The sequence below is a fragment of the Ctenopharyngodon idella genome, chromosome 6 (assembly GCF_019924925.1).
Source record: "Ctenopharyngodon idella isolate HZGC_01 chromosome 6, HZGC01, whole genome shotgun sequence".
NCBI lineage: Eukaryota > Metazoa > Chordata > Actinopteri > Cypriniformes > Xenocyprididae > Ctenopharyngodon > Ctenopharyngodon idella.
In genome coordinates this window covers 30,422,669-30,450,528 of record NC_067225.1, presented here as the reverse complement: position 1 = coordinate 30,450,528, position 27,860 = coordinate 30,422,669, and the positions used below count along the sequence as shown (strand labels likewise).

At 35.5% G+C, this 27,860-nt stretch overlaps 1 protein-coding gene across 1 annotated transcript; it reads right to left on the bottom strand.

Moving 5' to 3' along the window:
• Positions 1 to 1,455: 1,455 nt before the first annotated feature.
• ripor3 (RIPOR family member 3) lies at positions 1,456 to 22,787 on the bottom strand. The gene is made up of 23 exons (XM_051896958.1): positions 22,656 to 22,787; positions 20,866 to 20,974; positions 16,451 to 16,600; positions 16,281 to 16,359; positions 16,112 to 16,135; positions 15,896 to 15,949; positions 15,644 to 15,793; positions 15,318 to 15,381; positions 15,182 to 15,225; positions 12,784 to 12,909; positions 11,904 to 12,049; positions 9,385 to 9,514; positions 8,737 to 8,949; positions 7,430 to 7,822; positions 6,824 to 6,969; positions 5,867 to 6,068; positions 5,631 to 5,760; positions 5,194 to 5,349; positions 3,651 to 3,809; positions 3,240 to 3,442; positions 2,641 to 2,724; positions 2,471 to 2,561; positions 1,456 to 1,802 (listed from the first exon to the last, which is right to left on the bottom strand). The coding sequence occupies exons 1-23, from the start codon at positions 22,696 to 22,698 to the stop codon at positions 1,705 to 1,707; spliced, it is 2,994 nt and encodes a 997-aa protein (XP_051752918.1). The 5' UTR covers positions 22,699 to 22,787; the 3' UTR covers positions 1,456 to 1,704.
• Positions 22,788 to 27,860: the final 5,073 nt, after the last annotated feature.

The window sequence follows — 27,860 nt, the reverse complement described above, 5'->3', positions numbered from 1 at the left end:
TGTCTTCTTATTGACAGTGTGATGCTATAAACAACTTAAGAACAGCTGTGTGGATCAGTCATGAAATTATACTTGTTTGGATCCATTCTGTGCAAGATAAACATGCATTTCTCTGAGGGAATTTCTTGGTTGAGCAATACATTCTTATAGTGCTTTACACCCGCAGGGTGAGTCTCATTAAAGCAGTTTTACTTGATAGACCTGCTCGCTAGGTAAAGGTTTATTCATACAGATGTTTTTAAAACGTCACCAGAAAAAAAAAAAAAAAAAATCAAGTTGAAATATAGAGTTTGTTTATCGTTTGTCATATTTTAAAATACTCTGTTCTTGTTTTGAAAATTGACTGGCATAGCGGTCAAGAAACGTTCTGGTCACAAAAAAATATATATATATATATATATATAATTTCATAATTATATCATATTAATGAGAATTTGATGGGAAAATTGTGCTTAACTACCATGACAGTAACAAATCCAAGTCTGAAAAATGTCCTTCACACAAAACAGACATTTTTCTTTGGTTGATGTGAAATATGACCTGTGTTTGTAAGATTTGCCCGAGCAGTGCTTTTTTGTAAAATACTGTGAGACAATTCCTGGTAAGATGAAAAAACTAGACTGCTTGGGAATGTAGAAGACAATTTGGTAAGATTTTACAATAAGGTCATATTATATTACATTAACTAACAATGAGAAATACATTTGTTACAGTATTTATTAATCCTTGTTAATGTTACTTGATAAAAATACAACTGTTCATTATTAATTAGCTCAGGTTCATTAAATAACATTAGCAGATACAACTTTTTATTTTAACAATGTAAACGTTTTAGTAAATGTTAAAATTAATATGAATTAAAGGTTCAGTGTGTAAATTTTAGCGGCATCTAGTGGTGAGGTTGCGAATTGCAGCCAACGGCTCAGTCCACCACTCACCCCTCCCTTTCGAAGCATATAGAGAAGCTACGGTGACAAAGCCACAGGACAAAGATGTCGTCTGAGACAGCAGAGAGTAGTCAGTCAAGCAAACGCACTCTGTAGAGCAGTTTGTCCATTTAGGGCTACTATAGAAACAAGGTGGCGCAAAATGGCGACTTAATATGTAAGGGGACCTGTGGTGTGTGTAGATAGAAATGGCTCATTCTAAGGTAATAAAAACATATCGGTTCATTATCTTTTATATTGTATTGTATTATACTGCATTTCTGTCAATAGATCCTCCTAAAATATTACACACTGGACCTTTAAGATTAATAAATGCTTTAGAAGTATTTTTCATTGTTAGTTCATGTTTAAAATGGAAAAGTGTTACAATTTTATGTAAACTAATCCAAACTGTAGGATGTAGATGTTTGGAGCTGCGAGCAAATGAATCATTATTTGATTTTGGGTTGCTTATTACTGAGAAGTTTCTTTAGTGCTTTACTTAACACAGTTATTGAACAAGTCAGAGTTCTCTTATGTACATTTATTATCAATATATTTCATGTTTACTCATTTTGATACATATGAAATATAGAAGACAGTTTATTCATAAATATTTCACTTAAAATTAAAAAGTTAAAATTACACAAAAAGAAAATAATAAAATGCATATTAAATACTTGGCAATATGTGTACACACAGATGGAATGTATTCAGTCAAAACCTCACAGTCTCTCAGCACCATCCAATCAGGTGACATATTGAGTTTGTGATCTTCCTACAAGATTGTGATTTCTGTTTCCAGGTTCTTGTAAGCCTCGTCCTGTAGCTCATAGATCTGGTCCATTCTCTGGAATGCCATGTGACCTTTCTTACCTAAAAAAGAACAAGGGCTCAGTCTGGGAAACAACACAAAAAATGGTGACGGCACCTCTGCACTTATTATATTTAGCACGGGGATGAATTACATGTCATTGAAAAGAAGATAAGCACTTGTGTGAACATAAATGATACCCAGTGAATGAAAAAACATGCACTGTCTGAAACTTATAATACACATTATTTCACAATTTCTATTGAGAAATAAGCATTGTAGCCATTAAATATTTGCTTTGTTATTTGTAAAACTGACTTGAATTTTTTCTAGATCATGAGATGTGACATTTTTTGGAAGTCGGTCTCAGAAATAAGGAGGTGCCTTCAAAAGTCATTTGCTATATTTCCATCCACCTATTTTTATGCAAATTTTAGGTTATTGCATAAAAAATCAGATTGCAGCAACTTCAATTTTTAATACATATAATATTTTCCACCAATTTCCCAAGTTTTGTTCTTTTGAACACATGAGATGGAAACCGTGCTTTATTAGCAAATGTTTTATGCGATATTCCAATTATGCGCACAAGTTAAATTCGTAACGTTGGATGGAAACATGTCTACTGACTGACTAGGCAGCAAAGCAAGCCTTTGTATTCGGACACAGCGCATGTATGTGGTGATAGTGTGACAAATACAGCAGTAATTACAGCTTAAGGGTCACGTACCAAAGGACAGTACGGTCTCCCGCGCCGCGTTCCTCAGGTCTTCATCTGTGGAGCGCCACAGCTCAGCTACCTGCTCTGCGCTCTCTGAGGCCTAAGAAAACACAAAACCACTTCATCTAAACTAATCATGTAAACTCTGTAGGGTCTTCTGTCTTCACGGCAGAACTTACCTTCAGACTTTTCAGAGCCAGACAGGCCTCAAGCCGCACATGCGTGTTGCTGTTTTTCAACAGATCCGTGTAGTGAACCACTGCCTATAAAACATCCACACAACTACATCACATGAAAAGCTCAGCTCTTTTAATCCACACTTGAATGTGATTACATTAGATAACAATAAGAAAGATAGCTTTGCAAAAAACAAAATGAAGCTGGTTGGGGTTTAAATAATTTTTGCACAGATCCTTTCCTTAACCATTTGGTATGAGTAGTATTTGTGTTTGATGGCCCATTCGCACCAAAAGCGATAACTACGAAGATATAACTATATTAGTTATATAGTTCCACACCAACACACGAAAACGTTGTTTATTATAAGCACATGCTGTCGGCCACATTAAATGCTTAAGCTCTTTAAATTAGGATGGATTCTGATTGGCTGTCAGTATTTTTATTTTTTATAAGCTGTAAAAAATCTTTTGAAAGCGATTCCAACGATCTTGTTCTTCTGTGCCATTATCTTAACTATCTTTATAGTTATTAGTTAGAATTGTTTAAAAACTATATTGTTATCGTCCTTGATGTGAATGGGCCTTTAGGTTTCTTCTACCTTTGTCCTGAAGGATCTGGACCGCGAGGCCCTGCTGAGGCAGGACGTGGCCGCCGAAGCCACCTTGTGATTGGCGTCTGTCTGTAGCTTAGCCAGGAGCTGGAGGGCACGTCCTGTCGGCTGCAGATCAGAGATGCGCTTCCCTTTCAGCTTTTTCAGAGCTCGCCTCCTCTTGGGACTCTCCAGACAGGCTATCAGATACACTGCAGCAAGCCGATCCGAGGAAGAAACACAGAGGGAAGTCTCTTAATGAGATCTATTGGGAAAAATCCTTGAGGGTGATTGATTGATGTTGAAAGCAGTAAACTCACAGTGAACCATCGAGGACAGAAGCATCTGTATTTACTGTATGTTAGACTAGTTTCTGTGACGTTTGCATCCTAAAGTGAGGCAAACACTCTGTGCTGTTACCTTCTTTCGAGAGGAGAGAGATGTGCTCCCCAAAGTCACTTATTCTCCATCTGTTGAGGTAGACTAAGAGCTGAAACACTGTCACTCGGTCTGTAGTGCACAGAGTCACAGACGTCATCATACAGCTGCACTGCACCTGATACAGCAACTGACTGAAAACTGCAGGACAAAAGAAAACGGTCATCAGGAAGCAGAAAGAGACGACAAACATCATCCATGCTTTGCAAATTAGTAGATTGTTTCGGTAGTGTGAGAATGAAATTCTAAAAGAACAATAAAATAGAAAAGACAACACAATACATACATATAATATATATATTAATATTATTTATATAATTTTTTTTTTTTTTTTACAAATTTTTGGATGTTAGTTTAATGTTAATTAATTTTTGATGGAACACTGAATATATCAATAATATAGTAAAATAAAATATGTACAATTATTTTATATATAATAAATATTAGATATTTTGGTTGTTTGAAAATTAAATATATGACAATTAATAAACCATACATTTACTTTATTATACAAAGTTTATTATATTATTTCAAAGACAATTAAATATTACTTTGAAGATATCTTAATTGTGAGCAACAATGAATACAATATAAATATTCTTCAGAAAAATATAAGATAATATATTAATATATAACAATATATAATAAAATAATATAATCAAAATATAATACAATTATAATATTATAGTAAATTATACTTTAAAATTCTATACAAATTTAAAATTCTATATAATTATTCTACATAAAATAAACTATTATTAGATATTTACAAATTGATTTTTAGTTTTTTTAAAATTTATTATTAAATTCTAAAGGACAAACAGAATATACATTTATTTTATTATAGTTTATTAGATTATTTCAAAGACAAGTATTATTTTGAAGAGATATTCATTCTGATCAACAATAAATAGAACAGAAATATTTTTCAGAAAAATAAAATAATAATTACAAATTTAAATATATATATTAAAATAATATAATTAAAATATAATAAAATGATAATATTATTGTAAATTATACTATAAAATTATATACAATTATTCTATACACACACACACACACATATATATATATATATATGTGTATATATATATATTTATTTACAAATTGATGGATTTTAGTTGTTTGAAAATTAATTATTAAATTTTAAAGGACGAACATAATATACCTTTATTTTATTATACAAAGTTTATCTGATTATTTAAAAGACAATTAAGTATTATTTTGTTTTTGTATTTTGTAGTATTATTTATACAAAGATTATTAAATTATTTAAAAATTTAAAAAATAGTATTTCAAAAAAATAACTGTGCAACAATGATATAATAGAACAGAACTCTCCTGCAGTAATTAGAACAATACTTAAGAAGTTTTTCAATGAGATTCTCAAGAAAGAGAATAGAATATACAGAAACATTCTAGAATATATTCTGTTTTATTTCATTCCATTCTGCCTTGGGTAAAATATTTCAGTAGTTTGTGGATTCAGTTTTTAAGGAACATTAGAACAGAACATCCGCACCTGCATCTGTCTGGCCTGGCTGTTTGGCTTTGACTTTGTGGATGTAATGTTTGCGCAGTGTCCTGAGAAAACCATCCGTGGAGCAGCAGAAAGGCGAGTCACTCTCGCAGCAGTCCTTCCAAAATACTTCAATCCCCTTAGGAGCTCTGGCCAATACTGAGACACAACCACACACATGACTAATGCATCTACAGCGCTTCACACTGACACAGAAAACCACGAACAGTATAAAGTAACAGTCATTGCACATGAATGCATATTCTAGTGCTATCCTTACATGGTATGGGAAAGAAAATGTGTCATAATCAATCATAAACTCTGTAATTTTTAGTATTAGTGTTTGTGGGAAATCTATATATCTCAATTATTAGGATCTAAGGAGAGATATCTCAGTGGTATATCTACTCATTCAAGGCTTGGTGTCTTGCAAAACTTACGCTCAGTCACTGAGATTTCATCTATTATCCTCTGCGCCAGAGCACCAATTTTTTCCAGCACGTCAACTTGGCGTGACAGTTCCTCCATGACGTCTTTATGCACAAGATCGGAGTCAGAATGCTTCAATGCCTGGGAGGAGACAGAACTTGACCATGCACACACTTACACAAAGTAACAATATATATTAATTACTGTGTGATTAATCGACACTGGTTTGATGAGACTGCTTCCTCACCCTCAGCAGCACTGCACACACACTGAGGTGGGTTTCAAGAGCTTGATCCAAACTGTAGACCCCTGTACTGAGTGACTGCTTTACTGCACCGTCTCCTCGCTGTCTGACCTGTGCTTCACCCATGTCTTCTGAGGAAGGAGAGTTCTTATCCTGAGATAACAGACCCATGCTTTTCAGGGTCTTCTCATTAAATGAACCAATCCTGAAATAAAATAAAATATAATAAAGTTTAGCCTTAATATATATATATATATATATATATATATATATATATTTACTTTAAACCTGAATTAATATTTGCTATAAGCTTTAACCATGTTATACATTTACATTTATATATGCAAAAAAGTTGTGCAATATCATGATATCCATGCAAAGGTAAATTAAACATAATGTATTATTTAAATACCCAATTGTAAATTAAGTAAAATAATATAATATGCATACTAGGCATCGGACCTTTACCTGACAAATAAATGTGAGAATGCACATTTCATGCATTACTCCACTTCATCCACAAGATGGCACTTTAAGCCTTAATTTAACATGTTAGCACAGCAACTTTCCTTTTTGCATTCATTTATACACTTATATTCATCGGGCCAAATGGTCGGATCAATGCTGAAGATCAAAATGTGTGTTTTGCACAAACAGATTTGTCAAATATAAGATCCAAATTATATTTCACCCCAAAATCCCAAAAAAGAAAAAGAAAAATCTTACATAAGAAAAATGAATCCTATTTTTTTGTACCATTCCCGCCCTTAATTTTAAGCTCTATAATGAGAAAAAAAAGCTATTTTATTTTAAAGTATTTATACATAATGTTAGTATTTGTTGTACTATATTTAGTTTTAATTTTACATTCTTATTCTTATTTTTTCTCTCTTGAATTTGTGGCAATTGTTTTGACATTATGGGATTCACTCAGACAGCCCCGCTAAAAATGTGACTTACCCAGTGTACCCGAGTCTGATGCTGCCCATACATGAGATTTCATCTTCATTACAATCTGCAGAGAGGAAGTCGAAACTGCCCAGCACTTCCTCTTCCTCTACTGCTAGTGTCTGAGATGAGGGCATCTGTGGAGGGTCGAGGTCCTTCTAACATCAGGAAAGATAAAAAAAACAAGTCAATGAGACAACAGCAAACAGACATTTATCCACAATGCATAGAGAAACTCCATCAGAACTCCATCACAGTGTAGGGTCAGTCTCATGAAAACATGTTCAGGTCAATTTCACCCCACAAATTACCCCACTTAATGCAAGTAATTTACATAAAAAAATAGTAATAATATATAGACGTGCATTGTAGAATTGCTTAACTGTCAAAAAATCATTTAAAATAATAGTAAAAAAATAATAATAACTAAATATAGTTTTCCTAAAATATACCTAATTTGCTTTACAACCTTTAAACAACTTTAAAGGCGTAATAAAATTCTTTCTTTTGATTTTGGGGTGAAGTATGTACCGGATATTTTCTTGAACTCTTTCAAAGTGTGTGTAAATAGTAATTTCATAAAATTACTCTACCAGTCCATCAATCCACCCATCTCACCTTCAAGACCTCATTGAGTTGGCGTATCTGCAGATCTAGTTTCTTTAATGTCTCTACATTGCTCATTTCCTCCAGCGCTGTATTCAATTCCTCTAGCAGTGAACTAACTCTCTTAGCCACGGCTCTCTTCTGTGCTCTGCCCACTTTTCTGTCCTTCAGTTGAAGTCTGTCTTCAACTCCCTGCTTGAATGAGGTCTCCTCTTCAGCGACCTCATCCGGGGCCATTGTCTCTTGTGCGTCTCCTTCACCTGTGCTAGGGGTCACCGCTCCATTTTGCTTGAGGATGTCAGGCGTGCTGTAGCGGTGGAAGAGGAATATGGAGTCTCGCTTACTGCCCGCAGGACTGGCAGAAGCTGTGTCAGTCTCCGAGGGCCATTCCACACTCTCCTCTGCCTAGGGTTATAAATGGAAAGAAATTCAATATGCCTGCTATTTGAAGACATTTCTGAATATTATATATACTGTTTAGCTTTTTTATTTTTAAAAAATGTTACATATCTTAACAGATATTTTCTTAATATATAAAATATAATATATTAAAACAATTACATTTCATTTTTAAACAAATATATAATATAAAACTATTACATTGATTCTTTTAATTATAAAAGTGGTTATTGCTTTTAACAATAAAAATATAAAACAATATATTAAAATCATTATTTATTATTAATTTTATATATTTTAAATATTTTTATATTTAAAAAAGTCCATGTAAAGCAAAAAAAATCTTAATTGATTGTTTCTTAAAAATATATTAAAATATAACATTTCACTCAAAACAAATAAATTAAGTAAAATTGATAAAGTAAAATTAGAGAAAGTATATTCATAATTGTTCTATTTTTATTATAAAAGTGGCTATTGGTTTTAGTAATTTATTTATATTTACTAACATTATATTATTTATTATCATTAATGTGTATTTTGAATTTTTTATATTTAAAATATTTATATTTTTAATAATAAATAATAATATTAAATAATGGTTTCTTAAAATATACTATATTAAAATATAATAACATTTAAATAAATAACAAAAAACAAATAATATAAAAAAATGTATAATGACTTTTATTATAAAACTGCTATTGCTTCTAATAATAAAAATATGAAAAATACAGTAACATTACATTATTTATGACACATTTTTAATATTTTCATATTTAATATCTTAAATAGTTTTTTATATTTAAAATATATATATTTTTTAAAATCCCACTACAGCAAAAAATTATATATATATTATATATATTATAATTATAAATATATATATATTTTAATTATAAATATATATATATTCATACATCTTCTGTAGGAGTTTTCAGTAGATCGTCATCCTGTAACTTAGTGTCTAGAACAGGGTGGCGTGTGAGTGGTGGGTCGCTTGTCTTCTCATAGGCAGGAGGACTAAGTGCCTGGGTGGAGTCAGCAAGGTAGCTGAGTAGAGACACGCCCCTCGATTCACGCGAGCCAATGGAAAAAGTGCCATCTGTATCCTGTATCTGACGCATCATAGACTACAGCATAAAAAGACAGATCAAATCATGTGATAACATTTAAGCTCTTCACTGCAAAGACAAGAGTTTAATGAGGTGAAGTGGGCAATTTGGGCGTCATTAGCGACTCCAGACACTCGAAAACCTTGCCAACATCAGCAAAAATCTTGTTTGGGTTTGTGTGGCACCATTTCAACTTGATGTTATTGTTGCACAGTCTGCATTGGCTTTTACCCAAGATCTCACTTGGGTCACATTGTACAATCTTGTCACGTAACAATCAAAAAGCACAGATAAAATCTCACAGTCAACACCTGGCTTCAGTTATAGTTGTCTCTGCACATTAAACTGGGATAGGAGAATGTATTTTAGCATAGGAAATTACACACTTCACCTTTAAGTCTTTATGAGCGGTCATGCTGGGAGTGTGTGTGTGGATGTAGGTCACAAACTCACTAGAAAGTATTTCTCAGTGAAACTGGGTGTGTTGGGAGGTGTCCAGCTATATACGGATCCCTTTCTGCTGTGGATGGACTGGCGGCTGGCGGACGCTGTGAGAGGCCTCACCTCAGAGCTATCAAATGGACTAAAGGAAGAAAAAGTGAGGGAACAAGAAACTGTCAAGACAAATGGACTCTAGTGCGCTTAGATGTCCAAAATAACAATGATTTTTATGAAAAGACACAGACAGTAAACAGAATGCTGCAGAAGAGTAGTGCCCATGGATTAAATATTGGGTGTTTGGATTTAAACTGGAATATCCATTGTGTTTAGAACTAACTACAGATTTAGCTAGTTGTTACCCGTATATTGTCACAATTGCAGGTGTAACCTCAACCTCCCACCTTAACTATAGCCTTACACATAACCCCACCCTCAAACCTTAAACATAAACTTACCCATAATCCCACTCCTATCCTTAAGCATAATTCAGAGTCTCCCTGAGACTCCTATACTTACTTGTACCCAACAATATACTACCAACTGATGTTCAGAATGCTTTTCAAGTTTTTTAAGTTACACTTTTAAATCTGTATTTATAAAACATATATATTATATGATACTTTTATTCAGCAAGGATGCATTACATTGATCAAAAGTGACAGTAAAGACATTTATAATGTTACAAAAGATTCGTTTCAAGTAAATGCTGTTCTTTTGAGCTTTCCATTTATCAAAAAATCCTGAAAAACGATATCACGGTTTCCACAGAAATATAAAGCAGCACAACTGTTTTCAACATTGATAATAATAAGAAATGTTTTTTGAGCAGCAAATCAGCACATTAGAATGATTTCTGAAGGATCCTGTGACACTGAATATGATGCTTTGCCATCACTGGAATAAATCATATTAATTATGGTTACATAGTTATTTTAAATTAAATAATATAATAATATGTTAAATTTTACTTAGTTTTTTGGTCAAATAAATATAGCCATGGAGACTTCTTTCAAAAGTATTAAAAAAATCTTACTGATCCCAAACATTTGATAGTAGTGTATATTTTTAATTAAATATTTGTTTCATCTTTAGGTGTGTTATTTATCTTGGCTTTTTGTAAATTTCTACATAATAAATTTAAGATTTAATAATTTCTCATTAAGTTACTTTGTCAGAATGTTTAGCACTCAAAATCTAACCTTCATTGCAATCTAACTTTCCAACTGAATTGTGATTGGTCTTCTTTCCTTCAGTTATTTTCATACTAAATAGAGACTGATATTATATATCTAAATATAGTTTTCTTTTGCTCTAAACCATGTTTTTTTTTTTTTTTTTTAAACATACTAGCTGACATTCATTGTTTTACTCGATAAAGAAGAAAGACTACAAAAATGGCATGAATAAAACTCGCTCAGGTTCTGATTACACATGATGTGTGGAGTGGCAGTGTGTGTTTGTCATCACTGGTTGATGAAGAGTGACACTGTGAACAGAGACTAAGCAGAACCAGAGGAAATGAGGTGACAGCAGTGAACTAACACACACACACACACACACGCACGCACCTACACACACAGTCACAGTCTCACACACACACTAAAGCATGGTGATGCTGAACAGGCTGTGAGATGTGTTTAATTTAGTGACGCTGTAAAAAGAGGCTATGAAAAATCTTTTCCACCTGGACTGTGTAAAGACCGATGTAATTTGATCGGTGTGTGTGAAAGGGATGGGGTAGCGATGGTCTATTTATCCATCTCTCTGCAGTCAGCTGTTCTTCCACAGCTGGTGTGTGTTAGCTGATAGCAAAGCTGCACTTTCAGGGGGTGTGTTTGTGTGTGAGATCAGTGTCTTGTCTACTCAATTACATGAAAAAGTGGTCTAAAATATGCTGTGAATAGCACTCTTACTGTTTTCAACATGTCTGTGAAATCCAGATGCTAGAACATTAAACTATTCATCAAGCATGCTGTCACGGCATCTGAGCTATCCCTACGAACGGTAACCTCACTGTAAAAGTGGCTGGGATATATTTCGTTGATTCAAAGCTGAATTTCAAGCATCATTACTCCAGTCTTCAGTGTCACATGATCATTCAGAAGTCATTCTAATATGCTGATTTGCTGCTCAAGAAACATTTATTCTGATTATCAGTGTTGAAAACGATTGTGCTGCTTAATATTTTTGTGGAAACCCTGATGCATTTTTTCAGGATTCTTTGATGAATAGGAAGTTCAAATGAACAGTGTTTATTTAAAATAGATATTGTTTGTTAAAATGTAAAAGTCTTTACTGTTACTGATCAATTTAATGCACCCTTGCTATATAAAAGTATTGTTTAAAAACCCAAACTTTCATACAGTAGTGTAAGAGATATGCGCAAAAGTCAATAGTTTGATATCACTGATATTAAACCTGTTCAATGATGTCTTAAAGTGCGCCTGTTATTCTCTTTTTAAGTATATAGCAGCTTTTTTTAGCACTTTATAAATGTTTGTCTGTCTTGTAAATGCCACACATGCACTTACTTCCAAACCACCTCTAGCTGTAGCTTGATGGTCCCCAGTTCTGTTATGTCCACAACCATCATCTGTGGCCGTGCTGTGAAAAAATCTGCACTCCTGCACGTTACCATGCCGACCAGGATAGAGCTCAACCCCTTGACCTCGGTTACCTACAGGACAAGAGACCGCAGGGTGAAAAAACATGCTTGCCTACTCTTCAGTTTCTGCAAATATTGTGGGCCTATGACAAGTTTAAGAATGTCTGATGTAATTTTTTTAACTTTCCATTTCAAGATGTAAGGTGGGCCAAAGGTCTCTCAGGGTGGGCTGTACTGTTGGCACTAAAAAAGCAGTGTCAAAAAGTACCATAATAAAACCATGATATCCTCCTAAGCATCTTTACTAGCATATTGCTTATCAGCGAGTTGCTATGTGGTTGCTTACTAGTTTTGGGTATTTTTTTTCCCGTTTCATCATTGATCAGGCAAACAGTCCAATCACTTATAAAAGTAACAGCACACCTCTCCTCAATAAGCCGCTTGCCTTAGCAAGTGCCACTAATTTGAGAAGGAGAGAGGAGAAAGAGGAAATTATTATTTTCGTCTGAATTAGTGTGGCTCCATGTCTGTATTTTCAGGGATGGAATCAATTTCAGACAATCAAACCTTTTATAAGCATTATTTCACTAGTTAAAAAGCTTCAGACAGTCTGTTAAACATCTCTATCATTCTCTCTCAGGGGTCTGTGGGTGGTTTCTTCTGGCTTATGAAAATCTATTTGGATCTAACAAACAGTATATAAACAAAAGGCCTGGAACCTTCTGTCATCACAACCCCCACAGGCGACCCTGACAGGAAGTGGTATTTGCGCAGGTGTGTGTGTGAGTATACGTGGACGATCTCACCTTGATCTCAAAGTTCCCATGGATGTGAGGGAGGAAGACCATCTCTTCTTCGTCCCACAGCTGTCGGTCATCTGTCTGGATTCGCCCCCTGATTCTCCATCTCTGACGGCCCAGCCGGATCAACACCTACACAGAACGAGACGTTCGATGTGTGTGTGTGTAAAACGTGTACAATGATCCCAAAATGTATTTAGACACTCTGAACTACCGTTCAAAAGTTTATTTATTTGATCAAATATACGATAAAAAATTGTGATATAATATAACATTTTAAAATAACTGTTTCCTATTTGAAATTAAATTATTATTTATTTATGGTGATGGTAAAGCTGACTTTACATCAGTAGTGGCTTTTGCTGTTTTGCCTGCTGCCTTGCAACAGAAGGGACCTCTGACTGTGCTTGAAAAAGAGCCTAATCACGCCACGCACACACCATGGTCAGAAATTAAAGGGGGCATGGGTCAAAAATGCCACCAAAATGAATAAAAATGCCTCCAAAATCTAAGATATGTTGCAAAAAAATGTCTCTGTATGTATAAGTTCTTGTTTTTAATATTTATGAACAAGAGTGCTGTTTTCCTGAATATCAGCATGTTTGCAAATGTGATACCGATTTAATACAACAGTTCAATAAACAGTGAGTTAATATTAACGTGACTTACATTTTAGACACAATATTGTCAATATTGTCTGTTTTTCCTCGATTTTGCCAACAAAAATTCCAAACAGTAGAGCCATTGCGTGTCACAGTTTCAGTTTCGTTAGTGAATGAATCTGCGTCTATAATGCCTCAACGACTCATAAATGCAAGTCTCTTGCTTTGTCCCTGAATGAATCAGCCATTTTGAACGAATTGACTGAATGATTCAATGACTCACTCGTTAAGACAAAGTTTTGCCTATTTAGTATCATTTCATTTTAGTGACGGGCTGAGAAAGTGACGAAGCTTGAATGCTCTTTTTGTTTTCGGGCGTGACTGTAACTATAGTTCTGGTTAAAGAGATAGAATGCGTTTATAAATAGAATATTAAGAGTGAAATATGAGATAACATTGTTAAATATAACAGAGATAATAACGTAATTGTAGTCGCTTTTTTCTCATTGGGGGGCCTCCAACTGTGACTTCTTTAAAAATGGGCCTCTGAATTGCAAAGGCCGCCTCTGATCAGCCATTTTCATCAGCCATTACTTCAGTCTTCAGTGTCACATGACATGATACTTCAGAAATCATGCTAATATGCCGATTTACTGCTCAAGAAACATTTATTCTTATTATCAATGTTGAAAACGGTTGTGCTGCTTAATATTTTTGAGGAAACCATTGTACATTTTTCTTCAGGATTCTTTGATGAATAGGAAGTTCAAAAGAACAGCATTTACTTGAAATAGAAATCTTTTTTAATATTGTCACTTTTTTTTATCAATTTAATATGTCCTTACTGAATAAAAGAATAAAATCTCTCTCTCAAGAAAAAAAAAAAATCTTACTGAACCCAAACATAGTGTAAGCAACTGAATTTCACTGCATTATATAACAAAATATCAAACCAAGTGGCATTAATATTAAAGAAAAATAGCATAATCACACTTTACAAGCAAAAAACATTTTGCAAAAAAAAAAAAAGGTTTTAAATGAAAAACAAAAACAAAACAATAGATGTAGTGTTCAAAATCAAGAAAGAATGTTGAAAATTGTTGTGAATCATCCATAGTTAAATGAACATGTCCTTAGTTAATGTGAGGAACTTAAAAATCACTTTCTCTTATGTCTAGTATAATGTTTGCATATATTTTGATATCTAAAACAATGAAATTCATGCACTGTCTAAATTTTCCAAATACTTTTCGACTGCATGTGAATGTGTGGTCTCGTGCATCAGCCAGTCGATGGCTCCTGTGACCACATTCCATTGTGCATGAAGTCACTGGAAACCTGGCCTTAAAAATGTAATCCGAATAGCTGGTGAAATGTGTCATTTCTGCCTAATATTTTAACATAAAAGCACCATAATGCATTTGTGTCTTTCATATGCTGATAGAGCAGTGAGTCTTGGATTAAGAGTCTTGGATCAAATGCCTCTATGTCTGTTTTGCTTTTATGTATTAAAGGGATAGTTCTGTGATTATTTATTTACCCTCATGTCGTTTAAGACCTGTCTGACTTTCTATCTTCCAGTCATATATTTTCATTGTGCTTTTTGTCATTTTGGGAGACCATGCACATTCTGCTAAAAGTCTCCTTTTGTGTTTCACAGAAGAAAGAAAGTCATACAGGTTTGGAAAGACATGAGGGTGAGGTAATGATGACAGAACTATCATTTTTGGGTGAACTATCCCTTTAAGTGTATAACAACAATAACTGGTCCAGCAACAGGATGTTGGGTTAAACCTCCTTACCTCATACTGATCTCCAGGACAAAGCCGGGCAAAGCCTATCAACCCTGCCTCAACAAAAGAGAGAAAACATTAGCTTGTTTAGGAGACTAACGTTCATCTGAAGTTTAAATTCCTGCATATGTGAAGTGCTGTGTACCTTTCATTTTGATTTGTAGCTCTCCCAGCAAGATTTCCAGTTCTCCTTCCATTGCACACATGTCCTGCAGGTAGAGATGAGTGTTAAACAGAGACATTTCTGAAGTGAGATGTTACAGGTTCTTTTTAATCAATGCACTGGTTAGATATCATTCGCTAACACAGGAAAAGCAAAGTGCGGTTAAGTCAGTTTTGTTATGTTGGGTTGGCCAGGATGTTTTGAAAAAGCCACCGAGCCACAGTGTTTACGCTTGTTGGGAAAATGACCACACAAATAGCTTACTTGTAGTTCATTGTGTGTGCATGGTGTCCAAGAGAGGACTTTACCTCCAAGCTGTGTCTGTGGTTGCGGTTCAGCTCTAGTAAACTCTCTCTAGATTGTCGTGAAGACGGGGACAGAGAGAACGCTCTCTTCATGTTCAAAGCGCCTTGGCACAGCCGCCACTGGATACAGTAGGACTCATACAGCTCTTCAACCTGTTGACATCCACATTCACATGATATAGGTTTATTCTTAACAAATCTGACCAGTGTTCATACATAATCAAATTATTTATTAGTATTTTCAGGTTGTGTTACCTTACTAATCTGAAACTCTAAGCGCCGTATGTATCTTTCTAAGGCTCGTATTTCCTGTTGTTAGCAAGCAGAACATAAAAGATTACATTTTGTAAACTTTGGTTTTAAATACCATTTTTTAAAATAAACTATATGGTACAAATCCCAAAAATATGTTTTTGTTAGGGAAACAACACTCAAATTATTGGATATTAGCATTCTTTAATGACAACGTACCTTTTCCAGGTCATAGAAAAAGCCCTGAGAAATGAAGAAATGTTTTTTTTTAATTTATTATTTTATATTAACTTTACAAACTGTGTAAAAATAATAATAATAATAATAATAAAATACATGAAAAGCTGGATTAGAACTAGTTAAAGTTATTCTTAGTACAAAGTCTCACCAGTCTGGAGTTCCTCTTTGTGTCTCTCTGCTGGGATGATAGGAAGTCCAGCTCAGTTTGATGGTTTTCCAAGTAGTCCCTATACAGGATGAGATGCCATTAACATTCACAAGACTAGTGTGTGCAGTCCACGAATGGATTCTTTACTCTACTACAATGACTGCACATACTTGAGCCCTTTCCTCAAAGCCTGGAAGATTCTGTCCACCTGCTCAGGCTGTTGCCCCCAGACGCTGCTGCCAACCCGACTCGAAGAGGGAATTCTGGGAGATTTCCCTGCTATGACTTTTGTGCGGAGAGAGCTACGAGCCGAGGAAAGTCTGCAGGGTGAGATGGAATGGTAGAGATGTTGAAAAAAGATTAAATTACTAAATAAAATAGTGTTATATACACTATTGTCCAATTTTAAAGATATTAATTGAACAAAGGCACATTAAATTGATTAAAAGAGACAGTAAAGACATTTATATTGTTATAAAAGATTTTTATTTTAAATAAATGCTGTTCTTTGTTTTCATCAAATCAGCATATTTGAATGATTTCTGAAGGATCATGTGACACTAAAGACTGGAAAAATGATGCTGAAAATTCAGCTTTGTCATCACAGGAATAAATTAATTTTTTAAATATATTTAAAAATAGAAAACATTCATTTTAAATAACAATAAACATTCACAATATTACTGTTTTTACTGTATTTTTGATCAATTAAATGCAATTAAAAGCATAAGAGACTCCAAATCTTACTGACTCCAAACTTTTGAATGGTGGTGTATGACAGTTCAACATTTGAAATCACTATTAAATCACTGTCAATAATCAATAAAAATGACAATAAAGACAGTTATAAGCAGCTCAAGACCTCATACTTAGACTTATCCATCCATAATAGTCTCTCTAATCATTTACCATGATCCAATCTTTATGTTTTTCTGCCTATTTGATTTGCATTTTGCCTTTTACTAAAACTTTGATGCGCATTTGGGTTGCGCAGAAACTTCATCTCTTAAAAGAACTGAATAATGAATTTATAGGGAAAGCTGTTTCTTTTGGCCATTTCTGAACCCATAATTTAACTTCACAAGTGCATGTAATAATTCAAAAACTGAAAAAAAGACGTTGCATTGCCATTTCCACACTTCATTAAATAGCACAATAGTTTCAGTTGGCCAAGAGAATAAGAACAGCTTCTCTAGTACCAAATTAGCACTTTCCTAAAACTGTTTTCTTATAGTAATGCTGCTGAAAATGGTGGTTTTCATGATCGTATTGTGGTTATTTCAAACTATAATCATTTTGAACATTAATAATGTTTTTGAAGGTATTTTTGGTAAACTAAATACTACTTTGGTCAACAGAAGTATCGATTTCTTTCCAAAACCAACATTTGTTTTAGAAATTCCAAACATTTTGAACAGTAGTATATGTTTTTATATTCTGAATTTAATCCTCACATCCCATTTTAGTTACACCCACAATACAATCTACATATTTCAGCGATGTTCTGACAGTGTATGCTTACACATCATAAACTCAATGACTCTGCAATGTAAATAAACTCTCTTAGGGAAGGCATTCCTCTGCGCTGCTCTGGGGGTCACTAATAACACAAGCTTTGGCTCTCACATCGGTATATTCCTTCCTGGCTCCATCACTGACATCTCCGCTGTAACTCGAGGTCCCTCAGTGGACAATGACACAAGTAATGCCCTTTTTCTCAGGAATAAAGAGCTTGAATAAAGAGCTCTCCTAACATCTTTTAATGTATTTTAAAACTAGGGTTGGGAATCGAAAATTGATTCCAATTCTGGAATTGGGGTCCGTGTACCTTCTGGTAATTTGATTTTCTACTTAAAAAGAAATAAGAAGAAATGATCCCTTGCACTATTTCCTGATAACAACGGAAATAACTTAAAATACGTCATTTTTGGTCATACAGATAAGAGTAAGACATCATTCAAAACTGTATGATTCTGCCGTTTCTGCACATTCCTACGGTAATCATCCACGTTAACATGTAAATGTCCCCATCACCTCAATAAAACAAAGCACCAAGCTTCATCAGGTTATATAAGCTACTTTTTATAGTTTTTGTAATCATTCGTGCTGTGAGGAATAAGCCTTGAATTTACATCTGAGGAAGAACGTGGCTTGATCACATGTTCATAGTCTCAAGATAAGCAATCTGAATTTTTTTTTTCTTTTTTTTTTTTGCGAAAATCGACATAAAATTGCAGTGCTCATTTGACTACTGATCACCCAACTGCCAATTAGGGTAAAACAAAACTGGTATCAGAAATGGAAAAAATAGAATAAGTATTTTCAAGAATAAATAAATATAATATAAAACATATTATTATAAAAAATAAATATAACCTCCAAATGATAAAAACAAAACTATCAGTCTGGGGTCAGGAAGAGGTCAGTCAGCCCTCATACTTAAGATGATATTGCCTGATTTTTAAAAAATGTTTTCAAAATTATCCAATCTACTCAGTCTACAAAAGACAAAAGAGTGGTTGAAATCTTTATAACTGTAAATCCATGATCTTAACAGGATCGTAGCTGACAGCAATGATTAATATGAGTTTACTAAGCGATTGCATGCTTAAAAAGCATTTTCTCACAATGCACTTTTGTGAAGCTTCTGCCATATAATAAAGAGTTTACAAATTGAAAGCAGGCGGATACGCCTGTGAAGTTGTTTTGGCCTTTGTCTGCAATCATTTAGTTTCAGTATTTTACTTGGATGGGAATGCAGGAATGTAATGCTATTGTGACAAAATAAAAACTTGCAAAAATGCATACACATACACATACACATACACATACACATACACACACACACAGAGGCAGCTGTGTTTACTTATGTAAGCTGTCACACTGCTTTCAGAGGATGCTTGTGCTTGAATCCGAACCGTGCATCCTCTCAGGACCTTTGGTTCTTGAAATAACTACTGCTGTTACATAATAACGCATGCTTGTTTACGTTTCGGATTGTGTGGAATGGCGAATTAGAACTATAAGCAATCACAGAAAAATTGTAAACCACATCCAATATAAGCTAAGCTCCAAAACCCAGTGAGATTCCCTACAAAGGCCGCATCCTAACTGATATGGAGCCTGTGACTAATTTGGAACATAATATTTATTTTCTATTTCAGCCTTTATTTTAAAGGGGACCTATAATGCCCCTTTTACAAGATGTAATATAAGTCTCTGGTGTCCCCAGAATGTGTCTGTGAAGTTTCAGCTCAAAATACCCCACAGATCATTTATTATAGCTTATCAAACTTGCCCCTATTTGGGTGTGAGCAAAAACACGCCGTTTTTGTGTGTCCCTTTAAATGCAAATGAGCTGCTGCTCCCGGCCCACTTTCCAGAAGAGGGCGGAGCTTTAACAGCTTGCGCTTCGGTTGCTCAACAACAACAAAGCTGGAGAATCTCACGCAGCCAAAATGAGGATTGTCAGTAACGGTGTTCAGCCTTACATTGTTCAAACCGGAGTCGGACACTGATGGAGAGACTCAGGAAGAAGTTTCAACTTTTAGAATGCAACTGGATGTTTCTGAATGGTTAGTGGATAAATTTATGTAGTTGCTGTGGAGTCGATTCAACTCATCGACTAGCATTTGCCGTCATGTTAATCTTTTGTGCAAATCCAGTGTTGAATTGACCTTCGTTTGTGAAGCAGTCTGGCGTAAAATGACGGCATGGCATCAACACTCTACTACAACAACTCTTCCTCTTCTCTAAAGCAGCCCAACATGGCCTCACCCCCTTTGTTGCATGTTCTCAGGGGCAGTATTATGTATGTAATTATGTAAATTTGAGGGTTAGTGATGTCACTAACCCAGGAAGTTGCTTGTTGTAGTCCCTACCAGCTGTTTGTTGTAGTCCTTATACAGGATAACGACATGTGATATATGTTTTTAAAACAGGAACCATTATTTATTATTTTTCAACATAAACATACATTGTTAGACAGGTAATACGAACACAATCTAGCTAACATTTATAATTCATTTACGTCTGAGATGTTGCACATATATGTAACAAGCAAAGCATTTATCATAATGTACTTTAAATAACATTACAAGTAATGTCAGAAAGATATCAGATCTGCTGTTGTTAATAAATACCAGTAATGATGTTGTCGACAAAAAATGTTGTCATGTCGCCAGAAATAGAGTCATCAGTGTCCCAATATGTAGTGAACCAGCATCCTTTACTGTCCTTACCAGTGCCCGAATTTGTGTACACGATATACTGATTCACGAGCTCGCGAGCTAGGGAACTGATTGAGACACACCCTTACTTTAGTTAACAATAACAACATGCATGGCTTTATTGCAGGAAAGATTCAGACTCCTCACAAATGTTTTGTTTCGTGCAAAATTTTGAAACAAGACCTCCCCAAGATGTCCTCATGGCATAAATTCCAGTGAACAAGAGTCATGATTTTCGTCAGATTCCATGGCCCCTGCTTTGAGGACATTTGTCTTACGAAAAGTCAAGTAATACAGTCTGACGCGGATGGAAACAACACATCATCTTGTCTCAAACACAAACAATACTTGCTTACCTTCTCCGGCCACCGAGTGCGTTTACTCCAGTGAAGGAGCGGCTCCTCTGCACCATGCCCCCGTCAGCCGGAAAATCAAACTTCAGCTTTACTGACATCTCGCCCCCACCTACAACATACACAAAGCAGTTAGCAACTGCATAGCAACACGTTGGCAACAGCCTAGCAACCACATAGCAACGCACTCACAAATAGAACATGTTATCATCTGCATGGCAACGCCCAACCATGTATCTCAGAACATCCTAGCACCTGCATAGCAACATTCTTCTTGCAGCCATTCACAACACTTTATTGTGGCAGAGATTTTTGCAAATTGTTTTTGTTCACATTGTTCACGGAAAACGATTGGGCTAGTTTTGGGCTAGTTTTGTTGTGAAAACCTGGCAACCCTTACTATACGGTCACAATAATAAAAGCAAAACTAAAGAGAAAAAAATAAAGAAAACTAGAAAGGATCAGGACAAATTATTGTCACTGTCACACATGCACACACGTGTTACACACACATCTGCTGAACATAAAGCTGTCCCTAACGAACTCCTCATTATTCAACCTCAGTGACAGCCACCCCGTCCTCCTCGATGAGAAATGTCCATGTCTCTGTTCTGTCTCTCCTCATCCAATAATTCTTCCGTCCTCTGTTATTGTACACAGTTTTTGAACATTCCTCAGACACTGAGGCCCCAAAACACCTACAGTGGCCCCAAAAAGACACTTAAAGTCATTGTGAAATGAAAATTCTCCCTATCTATTTTCTAAATGCAGGTTATAGATCTTATTGTAGACAATTTATCCGTGCATGTTTCATTTTTTGACCTTGTAATGTTTAATAAAATGGCCATAACTGGACCTTCCAGGGAAAATGTCAAATTTCTCTCTGGTGATGTATGCAGGACTTCTCTAATCATTTGGTTCACTTAAACCCACCACTGCAAACTCGCAACTGATGCATGAGTCCAAGTCCATGTTGGTTGTGATCTTCATTTATGGCTTTTGCACCTGTTTGGCTCAAGGAAACGTTTTTGTTGACAGTGGCACACAAGAGAGAGACAGAGCGGAGTAGTGAGAGGAAGAAAGTATGAAGAAGAGAGAGAGAAGACAGGAAAGGGACAGAGAGAGATGTCTTGATTGCAAACGCAGAGGCAGTTATCATTCTCTACAGGACAGTAACTCATGTTCCTTTTCCTACAAGAGGAAGAGAGAGATCTGTGAGGTAGATGAAGAACTATGGGGGGTAGATGAGCAGGGAGTTTCAGAAAACCATGTTTGTAAGAACCATGGAAACAATGTTCTGACGGATGCTATCCATGCTACCATGACAAGTGCAGCCAATGAGACTTTAAAATAACTAAAGTACTTTTTTTCGAAGAAAATAAGTATTGCTTGCCTGTAAAAATGTTATGGGTGGTTGCTATGGCGTTGCTAAGGAGTTCAGGGTAGTTGTTTACTAACGTTACCTCAAAAGAAACCTTGGATTCTACGATATGACTCGGGTTCAATATAATATAACGTTAAGTCTATTAATATAAAATTCAATAAGTCTGTTAATCTTTTTTTAGCGCTGGGTAAAAATATTGATTTTCCAGTTAATCTGGATCTTTATTTAAACGATCTAGAGATCTCGATATCTCCCAAAAAAGAGCCTTTTTGTCAGCTGTTTTTCCTACACAGCTTTTTAGAGGCGGCGAACCACCGCTGTTGAATCTACAGCCACGCGGCAAAATAAGTCATATTTTACCATAGTTTGCAGTCTGAATTAAATGTGATAAGATTAAAGCGTTGTTTACCGAGAAATTTCCATCGAGTTGTCCGCCTCGAGTTGTCCTGCATAACCACAGACAGATTGATTCGCGAATTAATGAATCATTCAAAAAGACTCATGAACTCGGACTCACTGAATGTCAAGATTTAATTACATACAGTGATATTTGAATGTATTGTAAGATGGATGGATGCAAATGCAATATGTTATATAATTATCGATAGCCCAGTAGTTGGCGACAAGACTGTTTTAATGATATGAATTTGTTCAATTCTTCCAAATACATTCAGATTCATTCAGAAACGATTTTTTTTTTTTACAAGTGAGTCATTGAATCATTCACTCGTTCGATTCGTTCAAAACACTGATTCATTCAGGAACGAATCTCCACTACTGTGTGTTGCAACGGTAATTCTGCTTTTCATGTGGTGGAACTGTTTTCGTTGGAAGAGCAAAATAGACAAAGGTAACTGGCAATATTATGTCTGAAATTGTGTATACTCCACCCTATTTTATCAACTGCCAGGCAAAAATCGTAAGAAAAGTGATAATCTCCTCAACAAGTTTTGCGATTTAATGTAACGTATTATGTCTGTAACAAATGTACCATTTTTGGCCATGGTACTTATACCAAGTTTTTTTTTTTTTTTTTTTTGGACGTGATAGTGCCATTATACTATTTTAAGAGCACGCAGAGGGTGTTGTGTGCTTTCACTCGTCAAAAAAGTAGCCTACAAATTTCAAGTGTTGTTAATATGTGCCTGCCCATGAAACAGTGTTGAAATGTTGAAACTCCTTCGAGAAAATGGCACTGAGGTTAACCAAAAACAGCACACTGTTGTTGTTTTGGATTGTTTTTCCCCAAACCGCGCTAAAACCAATTTTCATTCTCCAAAAGTAGTGGTGGGAATCCAGATGCAATGAAAACTAAAGAATTTTGGAATTTCCTTGAGGACATAAACACCAGACGCAATATATGCGAGAAGAAGAGAGAATCTTGTAAATGTTTGGGTTTACATGTCAACAGATCACAGAGATGCATTACAATAAATTATATCACCATTTTAATTAAATTTACACAAACAGTTAAAGGGATAGTTCACCCAAAAATGAAAATTCTGTCATCATACCCTCATTGCGTTCCAAACTATGTGTACAACAACATACAGGTGAGTAAATAATTACAATGTTGATGATAATGTTGGGTGAACTATTCCTTTAAGACAAATTGTTTAAGAAACGTACATTTGATAAGCATAATAATATACTTATTTGCAAATAACATATAGTCCTATCTGTGTCCTGAATATGCATTTATTTATTTATATATATACACACATCATTCTCAGTGGGATGCACAGTAAGACATCTGAAGGCTGGCCAATCAAAATATTAGCTCAAGGATCATGTCTAGCATGAGAAACTGCCATACTAAGACTTTTTTCCATTTGTTTTTTGGCAGGAGGAAGAAAAACAGAAGGGTGTAGAGGGGAGGTATTGTGGATTTACTGGCTTGAACTGTGATTCAGGGTATGATGGCTGTCATTACAAAAAAAAAAAAAAAAAAGCACAAAAATTTGGCTTTTTGTATATTTTCAGCCATGGGATAATTGAACATGGCTTATGTGTTAACATATACAGATAGCTCTAAGCAGTCAAGTATGTAAATCTTACTGGAAACAGCCTGATTGCCATCGATCATTTGCCCAGGGGACTCATGGGATTTTGCGCCAAAGGGAATAGATAGCTAGTCCAGAGCACACAAAACTGTGGATCAAGAAAAGCACAGGGTAATGATGCCATTGAAGGGGGGAAGGTTCACAATCTAGGTCATTGGCTGGGGATGGATTTTGTAGGAAGTAACAGGACATAACGAATGTAATGATTGATATGAAAACTTCTGTACAGGTAATTCAGTGAAAACCAAGTATTTTGCCAGATATTTTATAAAAACAGCAGAATACAAAAAATATATTTTAAAGAATGATGGTGTTTAAACAACATTGGACCCCATTGACTCTCATTTTGTGGACCAAAAATACCCCTAAACGTTGTTGAAAATATAAATATATATTTGTGTTCTTCAGAAGAAAGAAAGTCATGCAGGTATTACAGGCACTATCCCACTGAATCTACAATCATTAGCCTAGATCATTAACCATGAAACTACCACCTCATGTGAGAAGAAACTCAATCCTCAGCATCTTTTGAAGTCCCTCAGCATCCTCTCTCTTAGCTAAATGTTTAGTAATGAGTTTTTAATGACACTCATTAACATGCTGATATGTAACCTGCCTATTTCCGTGACCCAGATGGGAGTTGAACCTTGCTGGTCTGTGCACACAAATATACTGCAACCATCAATATAATATGCATTAACAGAATTTAATAAGCTTTATCAAACTGCACATTGCAGAGAACTTACTCATAACAAGAAACAGACCTATCAACCAAATATCCATACATTATAGCCAAGAACTAGCTTGGAATGTAGCTTAGTCAGGGTCAGGCCTTCGCTTGAATTCACAGGGTCTCGGACAAAACTTTGAAGACCACAAAATATCTCTAACGTGAGAAAAATCGAAAGCATTTCCATGTGGATTTATGTGAACCCTACCGTATGTTGTGTATTAAGAGTGATTTGTGAGCTCCTTGATTGCACAATTTTCGTTCTGCCTTTTGTTTCTCATTGTTTATGATTCTGCTGTTATCTGGAACTGAATCCCTGCTGAATAGTGCTTGAGTCATAGATTTCACTCCTAAGCAACTTTCAAAAGAGAGATCTTGGGGGATCTTAGCTGTAAATGAACTCTGCCCCCCTCAGAGCAAACCCCATAGAGCTCAATACACACCCACACACAAACACATCACCCCTATCAATCCATACTGGAACAAAGCCATGGATGACAGCACACAGAACATTAACTGAATAAAGTTGAGTTGAAGCTTTGTTGCGAAAATTCATCACATTTATTCTGCTGTTTGAAATATTATTACCCAATAAACACACATACAACAGAGCAGGACCTATAATGGGAGTTTTATGCGGTGCTTACTTAAGCCTTGTTTCCAGCGAAATTACCCGGAACAATTTGTCCCAGGAACTTTTCCCCCCAGACCTGTTGCCCTCTGCGTTTCCATCGCGGTCTAAAGTACCCAGAAGATTAGTCCGGTGACGTAGGACTGCGTACGACTTTCCACTTCCCGATGGATTTCGTCCTCCGCATATAAGCTTAATAAACCCTGAACCTCATCGTCGGCCCATCGGTCGTAATTTTTAAACTCCATTGTTTATTCGAATAGCAAACAACTCTTACTGTACGCACCGCAACAGACTTTTAAAAATGGTGGTTGAAATAAAGTGCTGCGTGGAGTCAACCAATCAAAATTCCCAAGTCCCACCCCTGAATGTTCCTGAACTTTGAGAAAGTACTACCCAGCAATCAGGGACTTTCTGAGGGGGAATATTCATTTAGACCCTGGTCCCTGCGGTTGAAACACACCGAGTACCACCCCAAAGTCCCTAGTTCCTGGGGAAAGTTCCTGTGGTGGAAACACGGCTTAAGGCAAAGATCACTAGTTATTGTTCACACTTGGGTTGGGGATTAAAACAGGCCCCTAAACGTAAATATTAATCTTTGCAGTTTAACTCATCATTCATGCTGATATCATGAATGCTACCTCAAACTGTCCTGATTTTTTCTAAGTGATCTGCCTAATGACTAGCAAACACAACTTTACAACTGCAACCCACAAGACTATAGCAGTTCTGCACAAGTAAGCTCACTACCTCTAGCATTTAATAAGACTTATGAGGTACTATGTGGAGGTCATGAATTAGTAAAGGTGCTAAATAACTTTGTGTTTAAGGGCTCTTGTGCAGAGATTAACAGGGGAGTTACGCCCATCAGTCATGTAAGTTATTATGAGTACACACACATCACACGTGGTCCAAGTTTGGCCATATTAGATGACAGAAACATGTTTTTATTGCAGTAATGAAAAAGAGAGCAACGTGAGTGGAGAGCGAGGAGTACAGAGAGAGGGTTGCTTTGGGAAAAAGAGGAATTTGACAGACTAGCAAAGGAAAAATCACAAACCATTTATTTTTGTTTTTTAATCACAGCCATCTGAGGACCTACCACAATACAAGAAGATAGCAATTTCTTTTTCATATGATGCATACTACTAAAATACAGCTTACTAGGATAGTAACCAATCTGTCCACAGCTGCAGGAAGCCTTGTTATGTTAAACATGAAAGCTGAAAATGATGGTCAAAATCAAGTTATGAAGTGTTAAGGCATATATTGTGCTTGATTATGTTTAAAGACCTTTGGTTTGACCAAAGCAATTTTCATTTCTGTGTTTACATATTTTATGTAAGTTTACAGCTTCACAGCTGGGCAAAACCATGGCATTGTTCACAAAAGCAAACTGTTTTTGCAGTATGTACTGAGTATAGATTTTCTGTATGCACAGAAAAACCTCAATGACATTCACTGAAATGTGCAGCATACAACCACTGCAAGGAATACTGTATACCACAATGCAAGGGGCTTCGCTTAGTATGAGTGAACCTGAAAAGATATCAGGTGCATCCCAATTTGCATACTTATGCACTATTCTGTTTTGTAGTATAATTAGTGCAAGTAGTGTGTTCACGCTGAAATTTCCAAAAAGAAACAGTACACTTTATATATCCGGATGATGCACTGTTAAAACAAAGTGTGAAATGTTGGACACTTCATGCACTGAACTGTTGCAGCTTTACGTAGCAGAGGGGGAGGGGCTATCAGACTCTGATGTTGAATGACAAATTCATACACTACACTGTTTAGTACTTATTGCATAAGTACACAGACTGCATCCGAATTTGCTTGAGTAGGTACTTATTTTGAATAAGTAAATACTACACGACCACTAAAAAGTATGTTCTATATAGTGTGTGTGTGTGTGTAGTATGAATGTAATCTGGACGTACTACATTCGCCATGTTGTCATTATCATGTGACCTACCAGCGTCAGTTATGTCGGTTCTTGGCATCATGGGATAGTAAAGTGTCCATCGTATGCACACTTCAGAATCTCTCCTGAAGCAGTAGGTTTTGGGTATTTTTTGCCTACCCTTTTATGAGTACTGTGAATTCAGACATACTTCTTTTGTCACATACTGTTTTTTGCCTACTATATAGTAGGAAAGTATGCGATTTTGGATGCAGCCTATAGTT